We start from the raw sequence: 15,970 nt of genomic DNA on the forward strand, positions 1-15,970 counted from the left end.
CGCCCGCATTGCGAGGATTCCCAGAGTGGATCTATTTCGTCGCAGTGAAGATGGCCGACGATGGAACGACGGTCCGCGAGAGTTGCCTGCCTGCAACACGCGCCAGCCCAAAGCGCTTCTTACCTAGTACTTGCTACCCAGCCTAGGTATATGGTACCTACACATCGATTTATATGCATGCAAGATGTGACATCACTCCGCCATGGTGCCGCTACGCCGGTATCTTGTAATATACATATATATACCTATCTACCTGGAGAACATCCTCGTCTTGGCGATCCTGTGCAACACTGGGACTACAGCGCTGCCATCACATCACCCCTGGAACTAAACCACTACATACCTACTATCTGACCTACTAGGAAACTTGAAGATCTCTTTTCCACGATGAAGAGCTTTGCCAACCTTGCTGTTGCTACAGCGCTTGTGGCTAATGGTGCTTCTGCGCACTACATTTTCCAGCAGCTCTCGGTTGACGCTACGAAATATGGCCCGTTTGAATACAGTACGTCAAAATTTACTCCCCCCCCAATATCGCAGTGTGAAAGTTCAGCGGCTAACGATATCTTTCCCAAACAGTCCGCCAGAACAGTAATTTCAACTCGCCAGTCACCGGTAAGTTGTCTCTCGAAGATGTTGGGAACGACTTGGCACTAACCCAGGAGGCTAGATCTGGCATCCAACGATCTAAGGTGCAATGTGGGCGCGGAGGGCGCCGGTACTGAAACCACGGAGCTGAAGGCTGGCCAGGCGTTTACTTTCACGCTCGATACTGTATGTGCCTGTCTTGCCTCACTCTGCATGAGCTTCTTTCGATGATAGCCGATCTAACTATCACACAGCCTGTGTATCACCAAGGACCGATCTCGATGTACGTATCATGTTTTCTTTTAGTAAAGTCTCGGTCCATTAGGCTAATAGAACAACAGTTACATGTCCAAGGCACCAGGCGCCGCATCCGACTACGACGGCAGCGGCGACTGGTTCAAGATCAAGGACTTCGGTAAGCCATCAATCAATCATCCCCCCCCCTTCACCTTCCTACCTCCCAACTAACTCTCAACCCATCACCAGCCCCCGACTTCTCCGGCGGCGAAGCCAAATGGGACATGTCGGGCTCGTACACGTACACGGTCCCGAGCTGCATCGAGGACGGCGAGTACCTGCTGCGGATCCAGTCGCTGGCCATCCACAACCCGTGGCCCTCGGGCATCCCGCAGTTCTACGTCTCGTGCGCGCAGGTCAAGGTCTCGGGCGGCAGTGGGAGCTATAACCCGACGACGGTGCGGATCCCGGGCGCGTTCAAGGAGACGGATCCGGGGTATACTGCTAATGTGAGTTTTTTTTTTCTTTTCTGTTGAAACCTTTTCTTGTTTGTTAGATATGGGATGATACAATGATAGATGCTTACCACTTTCTTTAGATCTACTCCAACTTCCACGAATACACCGTCCCTGGCCCTGAACCTGTGAGTTGTGATACTAGGTAATTAGGTATAAGTTATGAGCACGAGCTGACTCCTTTTCTCTCTCTTTAGCTTACCTGTTAAGTTTTGCCACTGAAAATCACGGAATAGGGGAAGGGGTATATGAGATATGAGAACTGAACTTTACATTGAGCTATGATGAGATTATTATCAAGTGAACGGTCTTTGTTGTGCCGCTTTTCAATATGAATCGATATGAATATGTATATAGATATTATAACTAACCTAGGTATCTAGACGAAAGTCTCAATCACCAAAGTTTAGATCTGTACTTGGATATCTACCTGCGTACCTTTGAGTTTCTCATAATAAGCCAACTTTAGGATAATAGTTCTAGTAATACCTCACATGAACGCAATGCCCAGTACAATCGTACACTCATCTTCATATTGACCCAGTGCTATATTATATATACTAGTTCTATTCTAAAAAGAAAAAGATATGGTGAGCCTCTGAGGTAAACACTACCAGGTACGCTACAAAAAGCCACAGAGAGAGAAGACAAAAGCCTTCATACCCTAGTTTCTAGAAATCTGGCCTAGGTGTATAAACCCATAAACATGCCGATGGAAGGTATGTTGAGATAAAATAAGGAGTGACTTCCACCAGGAGCACAAAACTCTAGAACGCCGTGGAATATCATATCACACTTTTAGTGCCGTGATTCTCGACACGAGTGACATCAACACTCTAAGCTAGGTAGTTAGTTAGCTGGCTCTTGTAAAAGAAGAAATCATGCTGTGTTGTCGAGTTTGTATCTACCTAACCTACTAACCTACAAGAATGGTTGGGCACTGTACAATAGATCCTTAACGAGAGCGGTTTAGAAAGAAAGATTACTCAACGCTTCATCACTTGACCATTAGTATTTCATTGTATGAAAACGCATTACAAATATGATACAAAGCATCCATGTTAGTAGTCGCCTGCGGCCTACCTAGGTAGATAGTGCGTGCCCTCTAGTTATAGAACTCATATTCTTGTTACCATGCCCTTGAGACTCGGACTTACGTTACCTAGGTAGTTAAGATTTAGGTTACGAGACGAGCTTCACAAAGACGAATGCTATATTTCTGCGCCAAAAGCGTGAATTACTAATACACATGGAGGACTCCCATCCCATCGAGGCGACCGTATCCGTACCGCCTGCTAGGCATAATCATAATACAAGTCTGCCCCGTTTCTACCTACATACCTACCTTAATCAACCAACCAAGCTAGTTAGTCAGTGAGTGGGCTCATGTCTAAATAGCAATCAACGAGCAAACGCCTTCTTCCGCCTTCTTCCTATTCCTATCCCTAGCAATCAATCAATCAATCAATCAATCAATCAGCCTACCTACCACCAGCCTACCACCAGCCAACGGAAGTTCCCAACCAACTGTACCTGCTACTAACCTACTATATGTGGTAAATTGACGAAGCCTTAGATTGAGGCAGACGTAGGCTAGGCTAGGCTTGATAGATGGATAGACGGATAGGATGGATAGATAGATAGATAGATAGAAACACGCAATACGTGAGTCCACAGTGGCGAATCTCTACTACGCCACAGCCGCACCCACAGAAAACAAGGCGTCAGAGGGCGTCGTCGAGTGCGTGATACCAACCCTCCCTGTTCCACCAGTCACTCCCCCCTTTAGCATTAGTTATTAGTAGCTAATTATTGTACGGACTGACCTCCGCGTATGCTTATATCGTATCTATACTGTTACTGTATTGTATTGTATGTGTGTGGAAAATGTAAAGCTGGGGCGTGCGTAGGGACGCAAACTCATACCTACCTTGTAACTACCTAACCTAGATGACTTTAGTAGATGCGTAGTGTAGGTAGTTAATTGCTTCGGTAAGTAAGTAGGTAGGTAGGTACCTAGGCAAAGAAAAAAAAAGGGGGCAGCAAACAGGCACCCCATCGTCACGCGGCGAAGAGTGACTAATACGCCCTCCTCATCACCACCACCACTACAAATTTCCGATTTCAATCACATGTCCCCCCTCCACTCCGCGTAGTCGCGACAACGGGGGGCGCGGGGCCATGGGGGGGAAAGAGAAAAACACATATTTGTATTTTCTTGGATGTAGCGAATAGCGAATAGGTGTGGATGGGTTAAGTACCTACCTACCTACTTAGTACTTACTACCTAGGTAGGTAGGTACCCAGCATGTATAGGTATGTAAGTGTGTAGGTTAGGTATGTATGCACTTTAGGTAACCGACTGACCTACATGTAGGGACCTTACCTACCTACCCACTTGCCTACCTACAATCTCAAAGCTGCACATCATATTAAAACATACCTTATAGGCTTATACCTTACTTTAGTGTATGTGTACCCCAGGTTATCGACGCACGTCCGGCTAACAGGGATACTAACTATCGAGAACAAACTTTGCTTCGTCGATGACTTTTTGAAGATCAGGTTCCCGCGGATGCTGGATGGTACGGCCCGGAATCGAGTTTCCAATTTTATCTAGGACACTAGGGACACATCTAGGTTAGTAGCATCTTAAGGATGAGGAGCCTATATGAGGGACCGTGTCCTAGATTTCAGGGGGTTGTTGTATGCATAGGTAGGTAGGTAGGTAGGTAGTCGTTTTGCAGGTATCAGGGAATTTCATGAGACGAGACTTTGTGATGAATTCCTAATGGTTGCTTTGGCAAGGCTCAAAAGAGAAAGTGTTGTTCAGGCTGATACTCTTTATTGGATACTGGGTGAGTAGTATAGTCTGCCTGACTACTCGTGTTCACTTACCTAGGTACCTACCCACCCATCTTTTATTGGATGGATATCTCTTACCTGTGACATTATAGTCTGCTTGTATAGAGCTGAAGCCAGGCCGTAATACTTGGATGCCGATATACATATAGTGCCACTATGTTGTCATATGTCTCTCACGGTCCTTGACATATGTCGATTTTCTGTGTCTTTCTTGGATGATCTCCCATTATATCCTCTAAATAGGCAGGTAGAGTAGCAGTCCATTGTCCCCGGTGAGCTTCTATAGAAACCTACTTCCTTGAATAATGACTTTTTTCCTTTCTCCCACCCTACCGAGGGTTCATTATCCTCAACTGCGGGCGGCATCTGCAAGTTATGATGTGATATTTTTGATGTTGCCAGGGAGGTTATTTGTGTTAAGAGTGCCCGGTGTGGGTGTGGATGCCGCTAGGGCAATGCGCAGGTATACTAGACTAAATAGTATTATCTGGGATTCTGTATAGGAGAGGTAGGCAGGGTAGGTGCTTGACCTGAATACTTCATCTTTGAGACTCAAGAAATCTAGGCTTACCGACGCGACGGACTTACAGTACTGCATCTGAAAACCGAGACTATCGGATGTGACCATGACATATTTTGTGGAGAGAACGGTTTCCTTTGAAGACCTTAGAATGCGATCCTTTATAAATAAAGATGAAGGCATTCGGTGGAGCCGCCACGGTAGATAGATATAAGCGAAAACTGGATAGAACGCGTCCTGCACGAACGACGGGTGGAAGCGCTTGCGTGTGTCTCATCGTATCCCTGATGCATGTGCGTGGTTGATGGAGGGCTGCTGTGGGGATAGTGCATCATGAGATAGTCTCATAGTTAAGCCAATCTAGAGAGGGTGGGTAGGGGTGCAAGAAGGGGAATCTCGCAGATCATAGGATCTCGACGGTCTTGACAGTCGATCAGGTTGTATCCTTGCAGGACTCAACCCCTGTACGGATGGTCGGGAGACGAGGATAATCCGTTGCACTGCAGCGGAGAGAAAAGGGTGTGCCCAGGGAGTTTTAAGCATAAGACAACGGCGTCATGGGATATAGGTGCATATTTGGGTGAGACATACGAAAGTGGAAACAGATTAACATGATCTCTCGGTGAAATGATAGGTTGAAGATGGGATGGGGGGAGGGGGGGGGGAGCTCTATTACCCATCAGGGTGACTTTGTAGCTTCACAGTCTCTTGATGTTTAGTTTAGATCTGGCCTAACTATCCTGCCTAGATGGACAATGTAAAATGAAGGGCCGGAGGCAATGCGGAGACAATGCGGAGGCTGCTCCGAAGTGTGTTTGAATGAGATAGGTAACTACCTAGAACTAACCTACATAGCTGCTCAGATAAACTTGGAAGTGTGTATAATTCGAGGTCTGGTCTGAGAGAAAATACTACATACATACAGTATGTATGGCGGCAGAGCGGGATGCCGTACGGGGAAAGATGCATTGGAGCAGTTGACAGGGTTTAAGGATGGGGTGGGGGGGAGCTTCATGTACAATACATACTGTACAATACATACAACTGATCAAAGTGGTGATGGCAGTTCATTGGTAATTCGCTTGGTGGGAAACGGTGTGGCCACACCGCGGACGTTTTGGGAATAGTGTATGACTCTATATTTACTTACAGCGTAGGCACACAGCTGAATTCATACATGTGTGTAGTAATGTAGTAATGCACCTACTTACCTAGGTAGGTACTTAGGTAGATGCCTACATGTAGGCGCGTGGACTATATCGAGCTATCTCGGGAATAACCTCGTCCTTCAGGTCATGGGATGTGGAAAATAAGAACAAGGCTGACGATTGCCCTTGGAGCCACTATATCTAGGTATTAGTGCTGGTTTCTTAGACGGCCGAGCTCATCCATATAAAAGATGTCTCACCTCTGCTATGCTAGGTAAGTAATAAGCGACTTATTCTAGCGCTTATATCTTCAACCCTGTGAGTGAAGGCCCGAGTGTATTGTAGTAATTGTACTATTGTGCCAACTTGTGAGAGAACAAGCGTGGACAAAAAAGTGGAAGCCTCTAGTTATTGATCTTTGTACAGCCCGGCGAGAACTAGGAAGGTCAATCTAGTGTGTGGAGTCTCATTCGCAAATATTCCGCGATGTATAATAACGTTGCTCTACTACAAGAGTTCAGAAGGGCGAGCTAGGTTGAGAAAACTTGGAGGGTGAGCGACCTGAAGCCAAGAACATTTGACGCGACGGGAACAGCGGAGTTAATAACTAGAGGTATGTATGTAAAACTTGAAAAGGAAGAACCCCACGATAACTTCACTGTAAGGGTGCTTTTCAGCTCAGATTGTGGCCAAGTTTTGAGACATTGTTGCTTAGATGCAAGGCGGAAAGTGGAATATGACGGAATCAATACGTAACGAGTATATGGGCCATTTGGAAATGCACACATGCACACACCAAGGTATGCTAATAGATATGAATATACTTGAATTTGGATTTGGATTTGGATTTGGATTTGGATTTGGATTTGGTGGATTTGATCGGTAAAGGCCAAGTAACATTGGCGAGTCCCAGTTTCCGTAGCCGGGGTTAAGTCTAGGGATTCTTTTAATGTCGGCAGTTGAACGATCCGTGAGACTTGAAAATCAGAGGGACACACAGCATCGAACAGGATTTGATTCCTTGCTAGGAGTATGTTTAATGTTGGTGGTGGTAGAGAGTCTACTAACCTAGAGACAAAGTAGAGATGCCGGATTTATTTTTGGAGACGCGGGAGGCGCCAATCAAATCTGCAAAATACTCTACTGTGTGGTAACGGAGGGTAAGATTTCCCGGGTGGGTGGATCTGTGTCACTACCTAGTAACTATGTATTGTACATACTACACAGATATATCATACATGGTGCCACCATTTGTATTCGTACTCTGCGCCACTACGCCACCTAAGCCACAAAAGAAGTCCGACTAGTTATCTCACTGCTAACCGCAAACACTCAATTTTAAGCCTAGCCTGCACTGCACATCCCATCATCATCATCATCATCATCATCATCATCATCATCACCGCTACCAACAAGTACATGCTTGTGGCATCTAGCATCGTGTAAGACACAAACATTGAAGTATCCTACACTATGCAAGCATATTCCATAAACATTGCTAGCAGACTTCAGATTTATATACATACATACCTACTTAGGTAGTGGGTAAGTAGGTATGTATAGCCATGGCTTGACAATTTCCATGCTTCATGTATATTGCTTTGCACTGGCTTGTATTACAACACTATGGTAAACGCATAGATCGACCTCTAAAGCGGTGCTAATGGAGATCACTTAGATCACTTACATGCCCTATGTATGTACTATAAGTATAGTAACCTTAGATGCTTGTGGAGTTCATATAACGTACATAACATCAAACTGTTTCGCTAGTGCGGATAGAGGCGACCTCGTGGCAACACAACCAACCGACCCATCCAAGTTACAGCACCTATCTATCACATACACACCTACCTAGTATGTAGGTATATAGGTATGTATGTAGTATCAGCAAGCAACAAAACTTCAAAGGCTGAAACGCTTGCCTAACTCATCAGTCCTCTCAGGTCATTGGACCACATTAATCATGACCGGTCTCGTTTTCATTATCTGTTCCATCCATTACTACCTGAACCTCTTCCAAGACTTGGCCGAATTCTTCGAGATGCGTCGGGTACTTGCTTATCCTTCTCCTAATGTTCTTGTCAGATTACCACTCAACTCATCGACGACCGCTTCCCTTAGCTATCGGCTAGCTATTCAACTCCTATGTACCCACACCAACCTCAACTATAGTATACTATATATACGTACTATAGATGTAAACGGAGACACGGAGGCGCGGACGCGTTATGCGCTACGATACGATGCGATGCGATGCTTGGACATGTGCATGTGAGGGTGGGTGGATGCTTGCCTCCGGTCTCACTTACACGAGGAATGATGATTTCTCATCTAACGCTAGAGCCGGTTGAATATATACAATCCCTACGTAATACCACTACCTACGAGATTCAAGACCTCTGTGAAGCAACTGTGATTTTCGTGTTGCCGCTGAGACGATAAACATGTCGACGCTCGTTTGCCTTGATTCCGTGCTGCAGAGAGGGTTTGCAGGAAGGAGGGCTGCGCGCCGCCGCCGTCGCACGTCATGCTTTCTTCAAAGTACCATGCCGACTTCAACTTGTCGGTTAAAACATTGGATGGTCACCTAGTGCTCACTTGGATCGTGCATATAGTGCCATATGACACCTTGCGAACATAAATAGTCCATTCGGGACGGGCCCCCAGGGGGACTTCTTAGCGATAGACGAGAGCTAAGCCAAGCTAATCTCTCAGATCCATCTCCTTGGGACTTCTTGCAATCTCACATTGGGTGTCTACCTAGATATACCTAACTAAATACATACCTACTAGGTTAGGTGCATACTGTATCCATAACTCTGGCCCGCGGTCAAGGACATCTGGAGTTCGCCAGCCTCCTATATTAATTTTGTCAGTTATCACCTGGTCCACCCGACACTGCTTTGGCCGTAGGTAAGCGATCTTATCAAAAGACGACGAATCTCTAAGCGTCATGGTGCACAGCTAGGGCTTGGGATAGCGTGGATACTTGCTGCATCTGATCTATCACCCTACTCAACATTCTGACTGGCCAATTTAGGTAGATTGATTCGTCGATCACGGACGCTTCGGGGCGCCCACGAGAGAGCAACACCCGTCACACTAACCTTTAAATTCACTTGCAAGTCGCACATCGTACTACTCCCTCAGCCTCACTCGTTTTATACAGCATTTACTACCCAGCCAACACCCATCCATCGTTATACGAGATAAGAGACGAGACGAGAACTGTCGATATAACTGTGTGAGATATCGTATTCGAACACGGCATCGCCGGTTGATGGGAGCATACTACTTACTGTAGGTATATCTTAAAAAGATAGCTTATCCCGTAACTAAGCTCCTGACACTTTTGGGAGTTGGTAGCAAGTAATATATGCCCTGGCGCGTCATCTTTTAGACCAACCCTCGACTCGACTCGACTCGACCTCCAAACTCGACCAGGATCGATTTCATTTTGCTTGGCGATCCGGACTATCTCGAGACTAACTTAATCGAATCTGTCCCTACCATTGTACCGTATACCGATTCCAACCACCGTTTAATACCAAACAACCCCATCGTCAAGCTGACCTTGAGATTTTTGAAAAAAAAAAATCCGAATAGGAAAAGAGCAAAAGACATAAAGCTAACAGTAGGCAAATACTTAACCCCGCGGCTTATCATTTGCTTCGCCTGATTCGAAATCCTAGGCCTTTCTTGATTGGGTGCCACACAACGGGTCCCCAAAGGCCAAAGGATCCTCTTTGATTTCTCTCACCTTACCCATCAGCTCTTGCATTCAAGTGGCGGACTTAGGTACCTCGGCCGTTTATTTGCATCATAATCCTAATCCCTTCCTTTCCCTTAGACCCGGCCTCTAAGACGGCCTCTCCGCCTTCAACATAGCGATCAGGGAATTGTGAGATTTACGGGGCGAAGGCATAATCGTAACCCACTCAACTCTGCCCTGTTGTTGGATAGTCGGGGAGCTCCTCCATCTAACTGCATATATACACACTTTCGCACATCAGCATCGTGAGATACCGTGTCGATCCTACGCACTGTTCCATTATCTGTGGATCAGCCCACGGCACAAACCCTCCACTCGCGATAGAAGAGTCACGAGAACTGAATGCTAGGTGCCTGATACCTACTAATAAGACAGTTTAGATCAACAACTTGATAGTCTCTTTTAATCCTTATTACCCCCCTCCATTCTTGCAACCTACCGGTGCATGAAATTCCCTGACCAAGGACATATCCAGGTAGTGACTGGAAAACCCCAATGAGACCCCCACACAAGGTTGTTCTCCCCCTGCAGGTCTAGGCCAAACCACCCAGTCCTAATCCGTCTGATATAACCCTGGAAGCATACCTGCCTAGGTACCTAGTAGGTACATACATACACACCTCCAGGGCTCCCATTCCTCCCTCCACTCTGACAAACATAAAGAGATTCAACGACAAGGAATTATTAAGGTGTGTCTACCGGGGTACCTATCTAGCAGCAATCTGGTACATGAATCTTACCTTCGGTGATAATACTTATTGACACTACCTACTTATCTGGAAATTACATACCTCGCCTCTATCCTCTATTCCTAATTACGACTATCACTGTTTGATACTGCCTTTTTTTTTTCGGTTCCACCGTACCCGGATACATCAACAGGGCGTGGCTTAGAGACACCACCGTAAGGACAATCGAGCAAAAGGGGCGTTGACACAACTCCATGGTGTCCTCGTGGTTGACTTGAGTCATTCACTTCGGTACACATTTCTAAGACAGTCGATATAAAACAAATCGAACAGACAAGAGAGACAGACAGACAGACAAGCCAGGCACATCCGTGGGATTTTGGAGCTTCTTGCCTGATCCGGTTTTTCGTCGCTTAAATACCTACCTACATACATACAAAGCTACATTCCACGCTCGAGGCTGTCTTGAGAACGGGCCGTCAGCTTACAGGCAGATCACCAAATCTTGGGTACCTCGACCTCGACGACCTGGATCCAGCCCTTGGAGAAGCTCGCAGAGGGAAACCACGTAACCTTGATTTCGTGTTTCGTCACCAAAGCTCCGAACCAAAATCGTCACAAATTCCCCGAATATCCGATCTTATTTCTTGTTTAGTGTGTAATAGTGTCTTACTGATAGCTAGCCCAATCAAGGTAAGCAGTTAATATATATTTCTTCTCTCTTCGCTTATATATATGTGTGTCTTCTTTATTTTTATCATCCATCTTTTTTCTTTTGATAAAAAAAGGAGTTAAGAGTTGCTCTCATCTTACACCCGCACCCGCAGACTCGGACCGGCCCCGCAATTGTATCCTTAAAGGTGAGGGACCCCTCCGAACGAACCCCTCAATCCCCTCTTACATAGTACATCGTACTAGTACCTACTACCTACCTAGTAGGTCTCCTTTGCTTACCAGCATATGTGCACTACTCCATAACTATGTACATACCAACGAGGTATATGTAGTACATATGCAGTACTATCTAGGTATATGTACAATACATATACAATACACATACAATACACATACACAAGATGTCTACTTGATAGTACTAACACAAGGTAGCTACTAGGTACCGTACATAGTACTGCATACACTACTAGGTACACTATTACTACTACTACATACTGTACCTACATACTGTATTGTACCTACATAATCGCGTTTTAATGGGATTGCCCGTTCTGCGAACTGCGATCGGTCTCCCATTCCAATCAGAACCCCGGCCAAAGGTATTGCAACCCTCCTCCTCTCCCCATTTTCTTTAACCCAGGCCTGCCAGGTCCTGCAAGTTCAATCATTGATGTTGAATGTTTCCCATCTTCTTTAAACCTCCAAACCTGACTTCCCCAACTCTACTACCGCAGTGTACAACCCGGTACAACTATACGACCGAACATTGAAGCCTTTTCACCTGGACAGTCATCACCAACTACCACCACATACACACATACACACATACACACATACAATAGCTATTTGTCGCGGTTACGATTACTTACTTGTACTTGTACTAGGTAGGTTGCAAGCAATTTATCAATACTACCACCCCCTTCTCTCTGAGTCCCTCCACCCCCTCGTCCTTCTGCAGTCATTTGATTTGACCGAACCTCTCCCGCCACCAACCCTCTGTCGCCTTGCCTTCTATCTCTCTTCTTCCTCCCTCTCCTATTATATCATTCCTCTCCTTTTGGGCTCAGTTACAATTGACCCAACAACTCACAAGTCCCTCTCCCTCCAGTCATCTTCAGACACACGATATACATATAAACGCACATATAACCTATACTTAGCATACATACCTAGCACATACATATTGCCTAGCACGTTGGGATTCTCAAATCATAGTGTCTCAAGTTCCAAACTGTCCTTACACTCACCCACATTGGCCTCCAAGGCTACCTGCTTTCTCCTTTCCGCTCCCGTACCTTGCGCCATCGCTGGGCATATTGCATACGGGGTGGCATATTTGACGTGTACCTAGTAGGGTATGGTTAGACCAGACTTTTCCTATCGGATTCCCTTAGCCAACCATTCAACGTCGGGGTGGTTCGAAAGCTGTTATTCTATTGCATGCTTGTTCAACTTCTTTCTCTTCTTTTTTCTTTTTTCTGTTTCTTCTTCTTCTTCCCTTTCCTCTTTTTGGTTCCTCGATTTTTCATTCGAGGGTTATATCTGATGATCTTGGGGAAGACGGCTACGTGCTTTGATATTAACAAATCATCTATTTAGGTTAGGTACCTGACCACTGTACCTGAATTCGATCCATCTTGTCTCTTGGGCTAGAGAGGAACATAGTTCACTTACCTACCAACCTAACTACATGGCCGTGGCTCTGGGCTACTCGGGCTATTTTCTTTTAGCTTATTAGCCCTGGACTCGACCCTCGAGAAAAGTGGACAATCGCATGCTCAAGCGCAAGTTACAGTTACAACTGCAGTTACAGTTACAGTTACTGTCACAGCTACAACTACAGTTCCAAGCACAAACACAAGCAACTATTATTGGATCTCTTTAACTATTTATTACATTTTATTTTGTTTAGTTTTGGATCCATCTAACTATTTGGGGGTTTTTTTTTTAAATATTTTAATTATTATGATTAGGGGTCATCAATGCTTACAACGACCGGGTTTGATGTCGGCGTGCCCCTCCTATTAATCCTCTTACGTCTCAGCCTTTTCTTGACTAACGGATTGCGGATTGCGAATTACGGATTACCGCAACATTGAATTAAATCATTCAAGTTCTTGCTAGCCATTTCCAACATTGAAACTCAGCCAACCTCCGAACCTCCGCCACTATTGTTACTCTCCAGGGCTATTATAGGCACACTACACCTGGGACCTAGGACTTACTTGCGGCCTATTACATTCACCCCTCTTTGCTGCCTACTTGGTTGCCTACCTGCCTACCTGCCTACAATTCAAGTTATTACATATTTACCAAGGTAGGTTACCTTACCTACATAATACCAGCACTTAGCACTTCCAAGGTTACCTCTACGGCTACCTACATAATCCATCTTACCTTAGTCTGGGTAGCTAACCATTGGGGACCTCACCTCCAGCTACTACTGCTGCCACTACCACCACCACTAACATCAACCAACTACCAACTACTACCACCACCACTACTACTACTAATAGGTATGATTTCACTTTGCTTCCCACTTCAACTCAACTTATCTTATTCCATTGCTTAGCGTTTAGTATATACATATTACCTAGCTCATCGCCGACATCATTGCTATCGTTAATTATGTCCGAATATCGGCATGTGAGGTCGGGTAGCCTCAATATTCCAACCCAGACAAATTCAATGAGTCCGATAGTTCCGACACACAATCGCTTTGAGGGCCCGAGGAGTCCACCGAGTAAGTCGATCCATATAACTATTTCCATATCTCCACATTGTCCACATTTCCCATATTTCCACAATTCCACAATTCCACATCGCTACATTTCCTATATTTCCCATATACGAAAAATAAAAAAAATCAATCTCTATTTTGTCTGCTACACTCATCTAACGCCAATGGCTTCTCAACCAGACACCTCCCACGTACCTTGTAAATTCTTCCGGCAGGGCGCTTGTCAGGCTGGTTCTGCTTGCCCCTTCAGTCACGATCTCGGCACTGCTGCGGAGACGGTATGCAAATACTTTGCAAAGGTAAGGGAACTCTCGGAATAAAGAACTATAACTCAACGACTTAGAATTAGAAGCGCATCGCTAACAGTTGGCGATGCAAAACAATAGGGGAATTGCAAATTCGGACCGAAATGCGCCAATGTCCATGTGCTTGCCGACGGCAGACGAATTAATTATAGCAAGAATGGCATCACCATCGGACAACCCATCCACCTGGGCGGTCGAGTCAATCCTACCTCCTATAACTCTTCCAATAGTGCCTTGACGAACTCATTCATGCGCGCCGATGCCAATTCCTCTTTCAGCGCTACCTACGGCTACCCAATGTCTCCCAGCGACGCGTACTCAACCATTGATCGTCGCCCAAGCTTGGAGAACGTACCTACTATCGACACCACCTACTCACACTCCAGTTCGCAATACGGTTCACCTCGCGAGGAGGATCCATCCCGGCTTGGCCTAGGCCTCTCTCCGGTAGCTGCGAAGGGCTTGTCTGTTCTTGACGCGCCTCTTCCCGCTTCCTTCGACTCTAATGGAATTTCTAATGCCGCTAGATATCCTGGAGGCCCTTGGCCCTCATCTGTACCATCTCAATTCGGACTGGAATCCCCGTCACCGTCGTTGAATGCAGCCAAGGAATCAAGGACCTCTGAAACTCTCAAATTGCTTCACCATTCAGCTTTCGGCAGCAACGAGCATTTGGCTGCGGTCGCCACTGGTTCATCGCCCCCCACCCAACCGTCTGACGAATATTATGGTAGACGCCAGATGCATTCGAGTCGTTATGCCAAACCTAAGATGCTTAGCAGTAGCGCGCCTCGTGCGATCGTGAGCACCGGGGGCATCAGCGGTATTGGAAGCAGCGGGGCAACCGGAATCGATCGGGACTGGGGATCCGAATTTCCCTTCTTAGAGGAAGATTACTTGCCTGACAATCTGAAGGACTTGCTGACACCGGCGGAGAAGGCTCGGCGTGGCTCCCGAGCAGCCGACGACGAATCCAATGGCCATAGAGGAAATGGCACATCTCCGAGTGTCATTGGTATGAGCGGAACGGCTACGCCTAATGGCGAGATAAACTCGAAATTTGGTAGCCCTATGGCTTCGAGCCCAAGTCGGTGGGGCCCTTTATTCCAGCGCCAGCACGAAGAACACGAGGCGAAGAAGCATGCTGCTGCTGCTAGCGCAGGTGTATTTGGACACGTTGGAAGCCCTCTCCGCCAATCCAGCCTCAGCGCTAACGTTGTGCAACCTCATAATGCGAGTCGATCCAGTAGTATCGATGGTCCGAGTGCCTTGACGCAACAGCTACAACGTACACACATCGATAGCAACGGAGGCGAAGCACCCCTGCTCCATCCCAACACACACGCCATACGCCCATCGAACGGACGTGCCGGCGAGCGCCACGTCAGCACTGGGTCCATCAGCTCCAGCGCTCGATATACCACCCCGATAGGAGAAGAGGACGGCGAATTCGTGTTCAGCATGGATGAAGATGGCGACCGAGACAACACCACCATAAGAACGCGGAAACGCATGTCAGGTGTGGGCACCATGGACCGCGCCTGGGGTTCTGGTTATGCCGGCATAGTCGCGGGTCCTGGGAAGAAGGACGATGGTGCTGTAAGAGTCGTTGAAGGGGTTGGCGGTCGGTGAGAAGCTAACGTTTTCTAAGGAGAACGCTCCAGGGTGACAAGGGGTGTACAGCATGACACGGAAGAATAGCGATGCGAGATGACGGCATTTTGTCTGACCCACTGCGAAATCATTTCCCAAGAAGTACGCGATGATCGAATCTGCATATCGAGATGCCGATGCATAAGCCCACGAAGCTACGAATCATGAAGCGCCAAGAAGTTGGCTGTCGGACGCAAAAGCATACAAGAGCCCCACGACGAATCCTTACCTTACCTAAACGAGAGGCAACATTGGAGTAC

General features: G+C 46.5%; 2 protein-coding genes across 2 annotated transcripts; both read left to right on the plus strand.

Annotated features, from left to right (window-relative positions):
• Positions 1-1,073: 1,073 nt before the first annotated feature.
• Positions 1,074-1,619, plus strand: GGS25DRAFT_71092 (glycoside hydrolase). The gene is made up of 3 exons (XM_049265973.1): positions 1,074-1,334; positions 1,424-1,468; positions 1,538-1,619. The coding sequence occupies exons 1-3, from the start codon at positions 1,110-1,112 to the stop codon at positions 1,547-1,549; spliced, it is 282 nt and encodes a 93-aa protein (XP_049111971.1). The 5' UTR covers positions 1,074-1,109; the 3' UTR covers positions 1,550-1,619.
• A 12,021-nt stretch (positions 1,620-13,640) lies between these two features.
• Positions 13,641-15,689, plus strand: GGS25DRAFT_516017 (uncharacterized protein; the record flags this gene model as incomplete). The annotated part of the gene is made up of 3 exons (XM_049263148.1): positions 13,641-13,755; positions 13,933-14,051; positions 14,139-15,689. 3 exons carry the CDS (start codon positions 13,641-13,643, stop codon positions 15,687-15,689), a joined length of 1,785 nt encoding a protein of 594 aa, XP_049111972.1.
• Between the last annotated feature and the right edge of the window lie 281 nt (positions 15,690-15,970).

Source organism: Hypoxylon fragiforme, assembly GCF_022984875.1.
Source record: "Hypoxylon fragiforme strain CBS 206.31 chromosome Unknown GGS25scaffold_10, whole genome shotgun sequence".
NCBI lineage: Eukaryota > Fungi > Ascomycota > Sordariomycetes > Xylariales > Hypoxylaceae > Hypoxylon > Hypoxylon fragiforme.